The sequence below is a fragment of the Dipteris shenzhenensis genome, chromosome 23, assembly GCF_047967505.1.
Source record: "Dipteris shenzhenensis isolate YYH24624 ecotype China chromosome 23, Dip_SZ_1.0, whole genome shotgun sequence".
Taxonomy (NCBI): Eukaryota; Viridiplantae; Streptophyta; class Polypodiopsida; order Gleicheniales; family Dipteridaceae; genus Dipteris; species Dipteris shenzhenensis.
Window position 1 is genome coordinate 26,040,555 of NC_141618.1, and position 14,098 is coordinate 26,054,652.

Below are 14,098 nucleotides of genomic sequence, written 5' to 3' on the forward strand. Positions count from 1 at the left end.
AATTTCTAATCCATTTTTTTGTGCCCTTCCCTAATTTCCACGTTCCCTCTTTCTCTCTTTCTATTTCAAGGCAAGGACCCCTCCCCCCCTCTCTCTCTCTTCTCCTTGCTGCACATCCAAGTTCTCTCTCTCTCTCTCTCTCTCTCTCTCTCTCTCTCTCTCTCTTCCAAGCTGCGCATATGAGGCAGGCCTTATGAATGCTTTATGAGATGAATTGCTTTCTTTCTTTTTGCGTTGTACGGAATTGGAAGTGCCGATAGCGTCCGATATGGGGTGACCAAGATAGAATCTCGAGGTGCCCCTAGGTCGGGCACATACACAACGAGACGTGTTAGCGGCTTGGTCTAACCCATCTTGCTATGCAAACTCATCTTCATCATCTTCATCTTCATCTTCATCTTCATTCTCATCATCTTCATCATAAGGTATGGACAAGGAATTGTAGTTGTGTCAAAGCTCCAATTCCATCTTGTGTGCTTCAGGACGCTTCCGTTTGATTCTGCACATCCTCACCTCTGAGTTTTTTCATCGCAAGCTCTGCTCATCTTCCATTTTTTGTGTTTTTGTAGCATCATCCCTTTCCTTTTTGCAACCCAGCTGCTGAAAATCTCGCGTTTTCAACCTCAACCTCAAGCTCGTTCTCACATCATTTAACTTGCTGTATCCGTTTCCAGTGAGATTTCACAATGTATGTCATGAAGAGGGATGGGCGTCAAGAGTCCGTGCACTTCGATAAGATCACAGCTCGGCTAAAGAAGCTGAGCTACGGGCTTAACCCGGAGCATTGTGATCCTGTTCTTGTAGCACAGAAAGTCTGTGCTGGAGTTTACAGAGGCGTCACAACAAGTCAGCTGGATGAACTCGCCGCCGAAACAGCGGCTGCAATGACGACCAGCCATCCGGACTACGCTGTGGTTGGTTTGATTTTCGTTAATGCGCACTTTATTTTCGTCAATAGCATCGACGTTTGCTTACTGTCCGTTTTGCATTGCAGCTTGCAGCGAGAATTGCTGTATCGAATCTTCACAAAAACACCAAGAAATCCTTCTCTGAGACGTACGTATGCCAACTCCCTTATCTCGCGTTTATTACAGCCGGCACGAAATTGGATTATTTACAATGTTTCTTCTCTGCATCTGTTCAGAATCAAAGAGATGCACGCTCATGTGGACCTTGGGTCAGGTCAGTACGCCCCCTTGATTGCGGACGATATTTGCGATGTAATCATGAAGGTGTGTTGGTTTCTAAACAGATATCCAGTCTTTAAAGCCTAAAATCATATAGGGAAGCGCCTATGGATTTGTTACGAATCTTATGATTCCCGAAACTTGCAGAATGCTTCCCGTCTTGATAGCGAGATAATCTACGACAGGGATTTTGACTACGACTATTTCGGATTTAAGACACTAGAAAGATCGTATCTTTTGAAGATGAACGGGAAGATTGCTGAGAGACCGCAGCACATGCTTATGAGAGTTTCCGTGGGAATACACAGTTCTGATATTGAGGCAGCTATCAAGACCTACCACATGATGTCTCAAAGATGGTTTACTCATGCCTCTCCTACACTTTTCAATTCAGGAACACCGAGGCCACAGGTGCTTCTTTACCTTAGCCCGGTTATTACATATGTTGTGTTAATTGGAAGCGGAAGTCAAGAATTTAATTATTTGAACATGGTGGGTGTGCAGTTGAGCAGCTGTTTCTTATTATGCATGAAAGAGGATAGCATTGAGGGTATTTATGATACTCTTAAAGAGTGTGCTGTGATCAGCAAGTCAGCTGGAGGTATTGGATTGTCAGTACATAACATCCGTGCCACAGGTAGTTACATTCGTGGGACGAATGGTACATCAAATGGCATAGTCCCTATGCTTCGAGTTTTCAATGATACTGCTCGATACGTTGACCAAGGTGGTGGTAAAAGAAAAGGTGAGTTTCTGTTTCTGCGGGTCTCTGTTGCCTCAAACTTTTGACCTGAAGTTGATGGTATGGAAGCTTAAAAAGCTCTTCAAGATGTTGTTTTGGATGGCATCCATTGTAGGTGCATTTGCAATATATTTGGAGCCATGGCATGCAAACATATTTGAGTGGTTGGATTTGAGAAAAAATCATGGAAAGGTGAATTCTTTTGCGTTCTGTGTTTGGGCTTGAATGAGTGATTTTGCTCTTATTTTCAAATTTCTTAGTTTTCAGTTTGTAAATTTATGCAATCTGTTAACAGGAGGAGAACAGGGCTCGTGACCTATTCTATGGATTATGGGTCCCGGATCTATTCATGAAACGTGTCCAAGGTAATGGGCCTTGGTCTCTGTTTTGTCCCAACGAGTCACCTGGATTGGCTGATACCTGGGGTGAAGAGTTTGAGATTTTATATCTCAGATATGAAAATGAGGTAGGCTTTCCAGGTGCCTTTTTGTAGTAATTAATCAAGCATCATGGCAATGGACTCTACTGCATCTGTTGCAACTTGGTGATTCTTGTGTCTTAGATTTCAGGGAAAAGCTAGAAAGGTGGTTCAAGCTCAAAAGCTCTGGTTTGCGATATTGGAAGCTCAGATTGAGACAGGCAACCCTTACATGCTTTATAAGGTGTAGCGTTAGTGTTGTTTTTTGTTGTTGGCAGTAACATTTATACACCTCTTAACTGTTAGGCGTTTCCTTTTTTTGGTTGATGACAGTAACATTGTACTGCAGGATTCTTGTAATAGGAAGAGCAATCAGCAGAATCTTGGCACCATCAAGTCTTCTAATCTTTGCACTGAGATAATTGAGTACACCAGCCCATCAGAAACAGCTGTCTGCAATCTTGCTTCTCTAGCTCTTCCTCGGTTTGTCAGGGAAAAGGTTGGATTTCTTGCTCATGAAATATTGGTATCCCACATTGTGAAGATTTTGTGTTTTGAATCCGTTACTTTCACACCTAGTTTATACAAGCTGTTTCAAATTGAGTCTAAACTTTCAATTGTTACCTGTGACCTGACTTCATGAGCTTCACAGGGTGTTCCAATTGAGTCTCAGCCTTCAAAGCTTGTGGGAAGTAAAGGCCACAAAAACCGTTATTTTGATTTTGAGACGCTTGGAGAGGTCGGAATACTTAGGAATCTTGATGCCTTTATTAACCAATTGTACACGAGTTTGCCATTATTTATAGTGTAGATTGCTTTTTGGCAGGTGGCATCAATTGTGACAGTCAATTTGAACAAAGTAATTGATGTCAGCTTTTACCCTGCGGAGACAGCACGGCAGTCGAATTTGCGCCATAGGCCTATTGGAATTGGAGTTCAAGGCCTTGCTGATACGTTCATTTTGTTGGGCATGCCTTTTGATTCGGATGAGGTAGCCTAATTTACAATGTTCCTTTTAGCAGTATTTTGAGCCAAAAAAGATGACTTTTGCTAGTGATTTTGTTCTGAGCAATTTATAGATATTTCTTATGTTAGGGTCATGCTCACTGGCTTTAGTTAGTTTTGCTGATGATTATGAATGGCAGGCTCAGAATCTAAATAAGTTGATCTTTGAGACCATCTACTATCATGCTTTGAAAACTTCTTGTGAGCTTGCTGCAGAATATGGCGCATATGATAGCTATGATGGAAGTCCTGTGAGCAAGGTATCTAAACTGCATTCATTGTTGCTGCTGACAGGACCATGGTTTGCTTTAAATTCACATGGTATAGTTTTCTTGGATCAGGGGTTGCTGCAACATGACATGTGGGGTGTAGAACCTTCAAATAGGTGGGACTGGGTTACTCTGCGGAAAATGGTTGCTCACCATGGTGTCAGGAATTCTCTTCTTTTAGCACCAATGCCGACTGCATCCACTAGCCAGCTCCTCGGTAACAATGAGTGCTTTGAGCCGTATACATCGAATATTTACACCAGAAGAGTGCTGAGGTGTGTAGGTCACTTGCTTGCTGTCCAGGTGAAAACTGTGTGAACAGTCTCTGTTTTAAAGCAAATCTTTCTTCTTCTGGATGGGGCCAAAACCCTAGCTTCTCAACATTACAAGTCTAAATTGGGGTGCGATTCTGACTTCCTTATTCTGTGTTTGACAGTGGTGAATTTGTGGTAGTCAACAAACACCTCCTGAATGACCTGACTGACATGGGCTTGTGGACTTCGGACCTTAAAAACAAAATTATTCATTTTAATGGCTCTGTTCAGAACATACGTGATATTCCAGATGATTTAAAGTCCATTTACAAGTAAAACCTCTGTTACAGGGCATGCAAATTCCAGTTGTTGATGCGTCTACATATTCATTTGCTGAGGTTTGACCATGGGGATGTGGTGGCATGATAATAGGACCGTGTGGGAGATCAAGCAACGAACCATAGTGGACATGGCTGCTGACAGAGGGTGCTTCATAGATCAGAGTCAGAGTCTCAATATTCACATGGATCAACCAAATTTTGGAAAATTGACTTCTCTCCACTTCTACACGTGGTCTAAGGTGCATGAAAACCCTAAATTTGACTTTTCAATATGGAGCACTGTTACAAGGTAATTTTTCAGTGACTGGAGGGGGATTGTACTGCTGCAGGGCCTTAAGACAGGAATGTACTATCTCAGATCTAGAGCTGCCGCAGAAGCTATCAAGTTTACTGTGGATGCTTCAAGTATCAAGGTATTGCTTTCTTTATTTGGTGTACAGCAAGCACTGTCATACGAAGTAGTTGTGCGATCGTCAGCTTGAGAGTTTGGATGGTTACAGGAAAGTGCTTCATCTGCTCCAGAGGAGAGAGAACCCAAAATCGGCCAGATGGTTTGCTCCTTAGAAAACAGGGAAGATTGTCTAGCTTGTGGAAGTTGAGAGGGTCTAATACCTTGAAATTTTGTACTTTAGGTATAGTGAATTCGGCTTTCTCATGTATCATGTTTATAATACATATCTTGAGAGTTGGCTTGCAGCCTTGTAAATCAGCTCATTTATTATCAACTGCAAATTGAAGGCAATCATATTTGTGGGGGAGTTGTAATGAACATTTTGGTTCAAGAAGCACTTGATTTGGAGCTATGAAAGAGAAGTTGTGTTTATAAACTCTATGCTCATAATGAGCTTTGTATCAAGGTTTTATAGAATATAACTTTTCAGAGAGAGATTCAGATGTCTGTGCTTGTGAGAAATAGAGAAAGCTTCCAAATAGCTTCTAAGTTTTAGACTGATGGTTTTTTGTGATAGATCATCTCTTGGTCTTTTGTCTTGTAGTTACTTGGCTTTACAAGTTTCTAACAAATTTATGGCTACACAATCGTCGAATTGGAACTAAGGCATGCAAGACAAGGTAGGTGATCAATTTCAAATTACATTCAGATTGGTATGGTATCACCCATCATGCTCTCCTTTGAGGTCTATCCGGGGACTATCCTTCCATGCGGTTGTATGTGAGGTGATAAGGATGAAACACGAGAGCTTACTAGATGGAAGATATAATCGATGAGGATTAAAGAGAGAGGGTCACACTATAAAAAGCAACAGAGTGCATGGAAGAAAATGAAGAGAGGCTTCAACAACAATACCTTCTTTGAAAATGACATGGATATTGAGGTGTTCCGAAAAGGTATTCTTGGGTTGACCATAAGCGCAAACCACATCCAAAATCTCAATGGGAGGTGTACACGTATAGTCCTATGTTTCTTCAAATTTTGAGGGCACGTGTTTAGTAATGGGTAGCACACAATGCATTAGGAAATAAGCTAATTGACATTCCTTATTTTAAGATTTTTAGAAAAGTATTAAAATTTGTACTATGAAGCTCACACTAGCTTCTTGCATATGGGATAAAGACACGGCCTTCCTTTGTACATATGCCAATGTTGTATAGTAGTCTTACATCAAGCATTTCACAAAGTAGCTATGGAGAATGGTGCTTGATGTCGATTAAGCAAGTAGTTTGTAGTAGCAATTGCTTCTGCCCAATGCGGATTCGGAAGATGCTTCTCACTAAGCCTTGCTCTAGCACTATCCGCTAAAGTAGTGTTCTTCCTGTTAGCTCTTGCATTCTGTTGAGGAGTATTTGCACAATTGAATTGTCTTCGAATGCCGTTACTTTTACAAAAGTTCATGAATGCTGAAGACATGTATTCACCTCCTCTGATCGCATGACTTTGATCTTTCTGCCTGTTAGCTGTTGTAGTTGTCGATGAAAATCAAGTTATTCACCTCCTCTGTCTGATCGCATGACTTTGATCTTTCTGCCTGTTAGTTGTTGTAGTCGTCAATGAAAATCAAGTAGTAAAGTGAACCATTGATGCTGCGGACTTAGGCATAACCCCATATATTTGTATGTATCAAATCAAGAATACCTCTAGCTTGAGAGGTGCTTATGTTGAAAATGGTTTGCTTTTGTTTACCAAAGCAACATGCTTTGCAAACTTTTTCAAGAAACTGTAGTTTTGGAATTCCAATTGCAATATTCTGATTTTTTAGCTGTATCAAGATTTTGAAATTGACATGTCCATATCTCTTATGCCTTACTATGGAAAGTAGCATCGGTCTGACATGGCATGCAAATCTGGTACTGAAGCTAGCATTCGGAACAAGCGTCCTTCCTTAAATATTTTTCCTACTAGCTGCTTTTTCTCAATTGTTGCTGGATTGATCGTCTTGGTCGTAGTGCTTCTTGTAGCAATCTCTTTCATAGTGTCCCAACTTATAACAGTAATTGCACTGAATGTTTGACACATTGCTGGATGCATTCCCTCGTCCTTGGAATCTTCCTCTACTAGAATGATTTCCTCTTGGTTGATGATGTTGATGCTGCTGAGGATGATGTTGATGTTTACTTTGATGTTGACTTTGTTGTTGATGATGTCCAATTCACTGAAATGATTGACCTCTGCCTTTGCCTCTGCTTCTATCTGAACCTGTGAATGCTTAATCATTGGAATGACCTTTGCGTGCATGAATATCTTGAGTCCTGAGTTCTTCACAAAGTAACATTGACTTGAATTCTGCTAGTTTTGAAATTTGCCATTGGATGGCAATACTTTGGACTAGATTCTCGTATCCCTCTTCTAGTTGATTCAGGATGACTTGAACCATTTCTACGGGATTCACCATCTCTCCTCTTGCTGCGCGTTGATTGTTCTAATCCTTGATATGAACAGTTTTATTGCTATTGCAGAAACTTTGGTTTATCTGATTTCTTAGTGTGAGAATCCTAGAGGTGTTCTTAGATTCATAAAGAGTTGTGAACATATCCCATGCTTCTTTTGATGTCATCACTGTGTTGAGCTGCCCTAGCATGACATCTTGCATATTCTACTTAATCAAATGATATGAATATTTGTCTTTCTTATCCCATTCTGCCTGTGCTCGGGAAATTGCAGTATCTACTGCAGGTGTAGACTGCAGGTGTAGACAGCAGGTGTAGACACTGGTGATGCAGCTGTAGATCCTGCGCTAGTGCTACGACAATGGTGGGAGTCGAGCTATTGCTGACTGGATCATCCAATGGTCTAGGTGTAGACCCATTGACATACTCCCATTTGTCTTGAAGTACATGGTCTCCATTTGGTATTTTCATGTGCCATAATTGGAGTTGTCTAGCTTAGCGGATGCTTTCAAATTGAGGTTGCTAGTTGTAGACATGGTGCAAAAAATTGTACTCAAAGTGCCATGAAAATCACTGTCTGAATCAAATGCAATACATTGATTGTATCAAGTGCAATCTGAACTGTCAGTGAAGATAAAACTTCAATATATATCCAATCTATTATAAGGCATTCAGAAAAAAGGGAGCTCATTTTGGGGCCCTGAGAGAAATTCACGATTTTTTCATTTTCCTTTCTAAAATAATAAAGTATGACATAATCCCATTGACATATGGTGCAAATTTTAGTATTTTTGACATCATTGGCATGTTTGGAGCAGGCCAAAACCCCTTGGTCCAACATGTCAAATCGCTTTCATTTGTACAGGTGGCTTTTTGAGCCTTTTTTGTCTTTTTTGGGCATCTGGGGGTTCATTTTTGGTGTTTCAAAAGTCTTTCCGAGGGTTTTTACCTGCTCCGAATGCACCACTGATGTCAAAAATACCAAATTCTTCACCATATGTCAGATAGAATAAAGCAACTCAAGTGTCCTCATTGAATGTACACTCAACGGTATTTTTTTTCTTTTTCTGATTTTCTCAACGTTACATTGGCCCTCCTTTGATTGGTGGAGGGCTATTTTCCTTCTGGGCTAAAAGGCCCCAAAATGAGCTTTCTTTTTTTCTAATGCTTGTGGCAAATGATGATGGCAATAGCCAAGAGGCTTTACAAGGCTAAATAATGTGCACAATGCCGAAAAATAGCCAAATAGGCTTTACAATGGTGGCATGTGCGTAAAATCAAACCATGTGCAATCTAGCGTCTGATCAATCGGTCAATGCCTCTGAACACTTTGAAGTTCTCTCACTGAACTGTGGAATGTCGGGTTTCAAGAAATGTAATGATGTGAAGCCGCATGTGAGCGAAGGGACTGACTCCGAGTAGAAACTATTTGGGTATTTTTGGGCATGGCTTTGATTGGCTGCTTTGGAGTTCTCTCCGCTATGGATGATCTAATATCCTCTGGACCAACCGTGGAGTGATGAAAAAAACAGCAAATAGTTCATTTTCTTTGTTCGTTTTAGGTAGTGGATCAGATGCAATAATGTAGAGACTGATGTGCATGGATTTCTCATCGAGGCTCAAAAGTGTGTGATATTTGTGCCAAAATGTGCGCATGATGTGACGAGCATGAGCGTTTTTCCTTGTTGAAGCACCCTCAAAGTCTTCCTGGATTAAGAGATATGGCTTGATCTAGGTGGAGGAGCAAAAAGGGTGCAAATGTATAGTGATGATGTGGCAGGGTGAGTCACATGTAGAGGTGTGCTTTCCAAGGTGTGTAGGCTATGAAGCAGTGTACTGAGCTGGAAGTTGTGTACATATGCAATGCCTAAGAAGAGGCTAGTATGCCTAGCAGGAGGCTGAGTACCATGTGGCAGATGATGAGGTGGCAGGGTGATGTGGTTGATGATGTGTCACTGATGTTGTGGCATGTTGATGTCTCTTGATGACGTGGGATGTTGACATGGTAGGTGACTGCCATGTGGCTATCGGTGATGATGTGGTAGTTGGGATCAACAAGATGATGTGCATGTCTAGATGATGTGGCAATCAATGTTGACATGACCATCAAGGATGATGTGCCAGCACTATGTACTGGCCGATGTGGAACTTTGAATGCTGACATGGCAGTCGATGCTAAGGTGTCAAGATAAGGTGATGTGGCACCTTTAGATGGATTGCTGATATGGCACTACTGTGGCTGAGGGTCCCACATGGCAAATTGGTGACTAAACCTGTTGTGTGGTGACCTTGAGGATAGGGTATCCGCCATGTGTTACAAGATAAGAGGCTATGAAATCCTTATGGAATCGACAGAATCTTTTTCAAGATTTCATCCGTCGATGGTGCCTGGCCGTATGGAGAGGCGTTGGAGAGCATGAGAGCTATTACTTTGCCCTGCTGTCACTTCGTGGATTTGGAGGCAGGAGGCCCTGCAGCTATGTACATAGTTGCTAATGGAGCGACTGAGGTATTTATTAGAGGTAGTCTAGTTGTTGCGTTAGCTCATCGGTGAGTTGTGGCGTTGTTGCTGTGAGTGCTGGTTGGAGAGATTAGGGTGAAGGCACTTTGGAGGAGTAGATGGCGTAGGAGTTGGTTCTGTGTTTAATGGAGGATGTATTTGTCTCATCATCGTCCTTACGTGCAAACAGGAGATCGATAGTTGACTGGCACAAGAGCCCGTGGAGGCCGTTTCATTGAGGGTATGGCTACCCGTGGTGGTGGCCTTTGCATGAGGTCATTGTAGAAGGCAAGCTGCGAGGAGGCATTTGTCCTAGGCAATTGCCTATGCAAGGTCGTTGTGCATTTGGTCATAGTTGAAGGCATTTGTGCTTGTTGTGTCGAAGAGCCGTATTTCAAAAAGTTTGTGCCATGGGCTAGTAATGCTGCTCGTCGGTGGTTGTAGAGCTTTGGAGGTGCATAAAAGGCATTTGTGAAGAGGGTCGCTGAGCCATGCGACTAGGAGTAGCAGTCAAGGGCAGATGTCTCAAAGTGGCACTGGGCAGTAAGCGTAGCTCCTGGCACCCAATCAAATGAAGTTCATGAGAAACCGGTGGTGCTGAGGACCTCTTGGTTGAAAACTAGAGCCATTCTTGTGGTTGGGCCTTTAGTTTTCACGACGGGCTTGTAGCTCTTATATCATCAATCAAAGGCAGAGATCATAGTACTGACCTTGGAGCCTCATAGTACTTGCTAATGGCGGCTATTGAAGGTTGAAGTAGCTAGAGTTTGTTGTTGAAGGTCAAAGTAGTTGTAGGAACTTTGCTGGGAGACTCTAGAAGACACGAAGTCTTTCTCTCTTTCTGTGTCAGATCTTTCTTTCTCACAAACCTCAAAGCTCTCTCTCACACGGAATCACAATGGAAGGGGAACTTTTCTAAAAGAATACTCTCAATGATCGAATTGAACGAAAATTCTCTTAGTGGAAGAGAATCCTCATGAAGAATACTCAACAACTCTCGATCTCTCTCATGCTGTCAAGGATCACAATGCCTTAGCGGAAGGTAGGGATGCTCTGATACCATGAACAAATATGTAGAGAGGAGAGGAGAAGAGTGGAGATGAGCAGAGAGAGTATAGCAAGAAAGCACACCACAAATGACTAACTGTACACTAGATTTAGTTGAAAATGTAGAATATACAAACCCCTTTAGGGTTAGAATTAGGGTTCCTACCCTTTCCTTTATAGCACTCTATGTGTTAGTGCTATGCACAATATCGAACACATGATGTTGATATGGTTTCTTAACAAGGAGTATGTGCATAAGCACAATGACTTCGTAGTAGACATTTGTATATAAAGCATAACTTAATCATCACTTTCCTCTCTCGAGTCGTGGTTGGCAAATACCAAGTCATCGTCAAAAGTATGAAATTTTGCCAAGGAATATTGGCTTCGTGAAGATATCTACAACTTGTTGAAGTGTCAATAATGAACAAGGTCTTTCTTCATTAAGAACTTTGTTCTAAATGAAAGATTGGACTTCAATATGCTTTGTTCTAGCATGAATGATTAGATTTTGTACTAGTTGAATGCTGCTCATATTGTTGGAATAGAGCATGGTTGGTTCTTCAAATTTTTTGAAAGAGAGTCTTTTGAGCCAGATTGCTTCACATGTAGCAATGGTTGATCCTTTTAATTATGTTGTGTTGATGGTAAGAAGACTATTTCTTGTGTTGATGGTAAGAACACTATTGGTTGTTTCTTCCTTTGCCAAGACAAAGTTGTTGATCCAAGGCTGAAATTATATTAACTTGTATGTATCTTGTCATCAACTTCTTGCCCAATCAACATCAATGTATCCATGAAAGTTGAGATTTATTTATATGTCATATTTCATTTCATAACCCATGTACCTTTTAAGTATTTGAGGACTCTTTTAGCCAAAGACATGTGTCTTTTTTGGATTCTGCATCAATCGACCAAGAATACCAATGGAATAAGAATGTATGGCCTTGTGATTATTGAACAAATTAAGCTTCCAATACATTATTTATGCTGATAATAAGAGTTGGGATTGGTTGCAATCATGTAAATGAAACTACTGAATGACTTTTTGAGTATGTTTAATGTGTTTGAGCATGATCCCAGTGTCATCTCTCCATGTTTCAATGCTAAGAACATAATTGAGTTGGCACATGTCTGCCATGTCAGACATTGATGTGAGCTAACCTTCGACTAGTGAAATAAGATGTCCATTGGACCTGGTGATGACCAAACCATCAACATAAAGCACAATAAGATTAATGACTTGTGGTAGGCTTCTTGATGTAAAGTGTCTGATGGTTGAAAACCTATTGCAAGAAAATAATCGTGAATTCTTTCATTCCAAGTACCTGGTGTCTATTTCAACCCATAAAGAGATTTTTGCAATTACAAACTTTCTTTTCCATGTCTTTGATAACATATGTATGTTTGACCATCTAAGATTATAGTTGGAATTCAATTCATTAAATAAACTATAATTCCACATGCTTTTGTCCAATATGAACTTTTCCTCCAACATGTATCTAGATAACTCTATTATTGCTTTATTCTTTCTTTCTCCAGCTCCATTTTGTAGAGGTGTATACTTGCAAGTAGACTGTCTTTTGATTCCATATATCTGTAGAACTGCTTTAAATCATCTGATGTGAGGTCCTCCCAGTGTCACATTGGGGGATACCTATGTACTTTCCAATTTACTTCTCTATTAAAACTTTGAACAGCTTGGAATCATATGACGTGAAGTCCTCCATTGTCAACATGGGAGCATATTTATGTACTTTCCAATTTGCTCCTCTGTTAAAACTTTCAACTCTTCTCTTTCTTGTTGAAACCTCTGCATCTAGCAAAACATGATTCTTTGAATCTATAATCAAACTTTTCCATGGTTGCTCTTACATAAGAAGTTAGACATGATTTCAAATGTCAATAAAGCATCTCCAATGATGTTGTTTGTCACAAAATGCTCATGATTCTTGCTAAGATCATTTGATGCAATCTAAACTTGATTTTTATTTCTGATTTTTTGGCTATTTGATGCCGATTGTCCTACGATATCTTTAAGTTGGACCAGGTAATCTAGACCTATCTTAGTTACTAACTTAATTGCATTATTTAGCTAATTTTCAAGCATTATAATTATTCTTTACATTGTATCTCTTCTCTAAGGCTTCCCATGCATTCATTACTGATGCCTTTTCCTTGACGATTAGGATCACGTTGTCCTTGACATTAACATTTACTAGATTAAGTGCCAATTGTGCTCTTGCATCTCAATGTGTTCAATTTTCACCCAGTTCTCTTACTTAGTCTTCTATGAATAGTATTGTTAATGTTGATGTAGGGCTTTAGCTTTTTTTTATTGTTTAATGAAAATATTCCACAAATTTTTTGGCTGAAAGATGTTCACCAATTTGAACTTCTGATTGCCATAGTTTTTGTCATCCAATTTGATGTTCAAGTCTAAGAAAATGATGTCATCATGAGTTGTTATCACATTTGTGTTAACTTTGATGTTGAAATGTCCATGTGAAAATATCTACATTTTAAAAGCATAACTTTCAATATGGAAAACTTGCTTGTGAACATAAAATTGGGTTTTGATCAATAATGATCAAGATATTGCCAAAATAATGAAAAGCAATATTGAAACCTGGTACAAGTGCTATAATTTGGAGGAATCATTTTTTGAAAATGTTGGCTTTGATTTGTTAAACTTAATTATGAATACACGACTCAAATCTAATATGATATGATCACAATTTAGGTACAAAAAGTGCACAAAATTGTTGCTTTATTTGGTCTTTAAATTTATATCAAAAAATGTGTCAAAAAAATGTTGCTTGATTTGGTCATTAATACTATGTCAAAAGACGTGTCAAAATTTTGTGCAAAACATGATCTTTCAATATGTGAAAGTTAAGATTCCGAGCTCATTCGGGACTTGAAATGGATGAGTTTTTCTCTTTTAAATCAAGGCTTAATAGGACATTCTTAGGGGTGCTTTGAACTTTAAAGACATGCAAATGGAAATTCTATTAGCGAGTATTCTTTCCATTTTCTTAGGATGATGTGGCACTTGACCATGGTTGGATAAACTATGGTTTATCTTAAATTTACAGGTTGGATAACTAAAGTAGCTTTATCATGACTAAGTTAGGTGACTTTATCCAAGTTGATGTTAGCTATGGTTCATTTGACATGAGGTTAAATTGAATTTGTTGATGTGTGCTACCCACATGGGAATGATGACATGGAACTACCATGTGTCTCATTGATTGGACTAAATGCCATGTGTTAATATATAGTGTAGCCCCTATCTAAACATATGGATTCTCTTATCTACTATGTATCAAAGTTTAGGGCTTTTGTTCCAAGTTCGTTTCCCCATCGCTTCATCTTCCTTAGTCTATTTGTATACACATTAAGTATATGTGTGACCTCGAGCGATGCTTATGTAGGTTTAGTTTTTCTTAAACTTGCTTGGATTTGTTTTATTTTGTGCACATTCTACT

At 39.8% G+C, this 14,098-nt stretch overlaps 1 protein-coding gene across 6 annotated transcripts; it reads left to right on the plus strand.

Annotated features, from left to right (window-relative positions):
• The first annotated feature begins 342 nt into the window (after nucleotides 1-342).
• On the plus strand, nucleotides 343-5,024 carry LOC147887170 (ribonucleoside-diphosphate reductase large subunit-like). 6 transcript variants are annotated; one of them, XM_087394152.1, is made up of 18 exons: nucleotides 343-425; nucleotides 675-914; nucleotides 995-1,056; nucleotides 1,145-1,232; nucleotides 1,335-1,598; nucleotides 1,692-1,932; nucleotides 2,045-2,121; nucleotides 2,225-2,395; nucleotides 2,499-2,591; nucleotides 2,697-2,846; nucleotides 3,000-3,086; nucleotides 3,174-3,338; nucleotides 3,493-3,612; nucleotides 3,694-3,896; nucleotides 4,058-4,207; nucleotides 4,308-4,455; nucleotides 4,546-4,629; nucleotides 4,717-5,024. In XM_087394152.1, exons 2-18 carry the CDS (start codon nucleotides 687-689, stop codon nucleotides 4,813-4,815), a joined length of 2,430 nt encoding a protein of 809 aa, XP_087250278.1. In that variant the 5' UTR covers nucleotides 343-425; nucleotides 675-686; the 3' UTR covers nucleotides 4,816-5,024. The 6 variants fall into 6 exon arrangements, with proteins under 6 accessions (XP_087250278.1, XP_087250277.1, XP_087250276.1 ...); XM_087394151.1 differs by lacking the exon at nucleotides 343-425 and adding an exon at nucleotides 450-559; XM_087394150.1 differs by lacking the exon at nucleotides 343-425 and having other exon boundaries at nucleotides 463-914.
• Nucleotides 5,025-14,098: the final 9,074 nt, after the last annotated feature.

Bases quoted from the DNA above. Each gene is read 5' to 3' on its own strand.
- LOC147887170 (XM_087394152.1), top strand. From the start codon at position 687: ATGTATGTCATGAAGAGGGATGGGCGTCAAGAGTCCGTGCACTTCGAT. The intron at 3,339-3,492 runs GTAGCCTAATTT...TATGAATGGCAG, and splicing joins TGCCTTTTGATTCGGATGAG to GCTCAGAATCTAAATAAGTT. The intron at 4,630-4,716 runs GTATTGCTTTCT...GGATGGTTACAG, and splicing joins TGGATGCTTCAAGTATCAAG to GAAAGTGCTTCATCTGCTCC.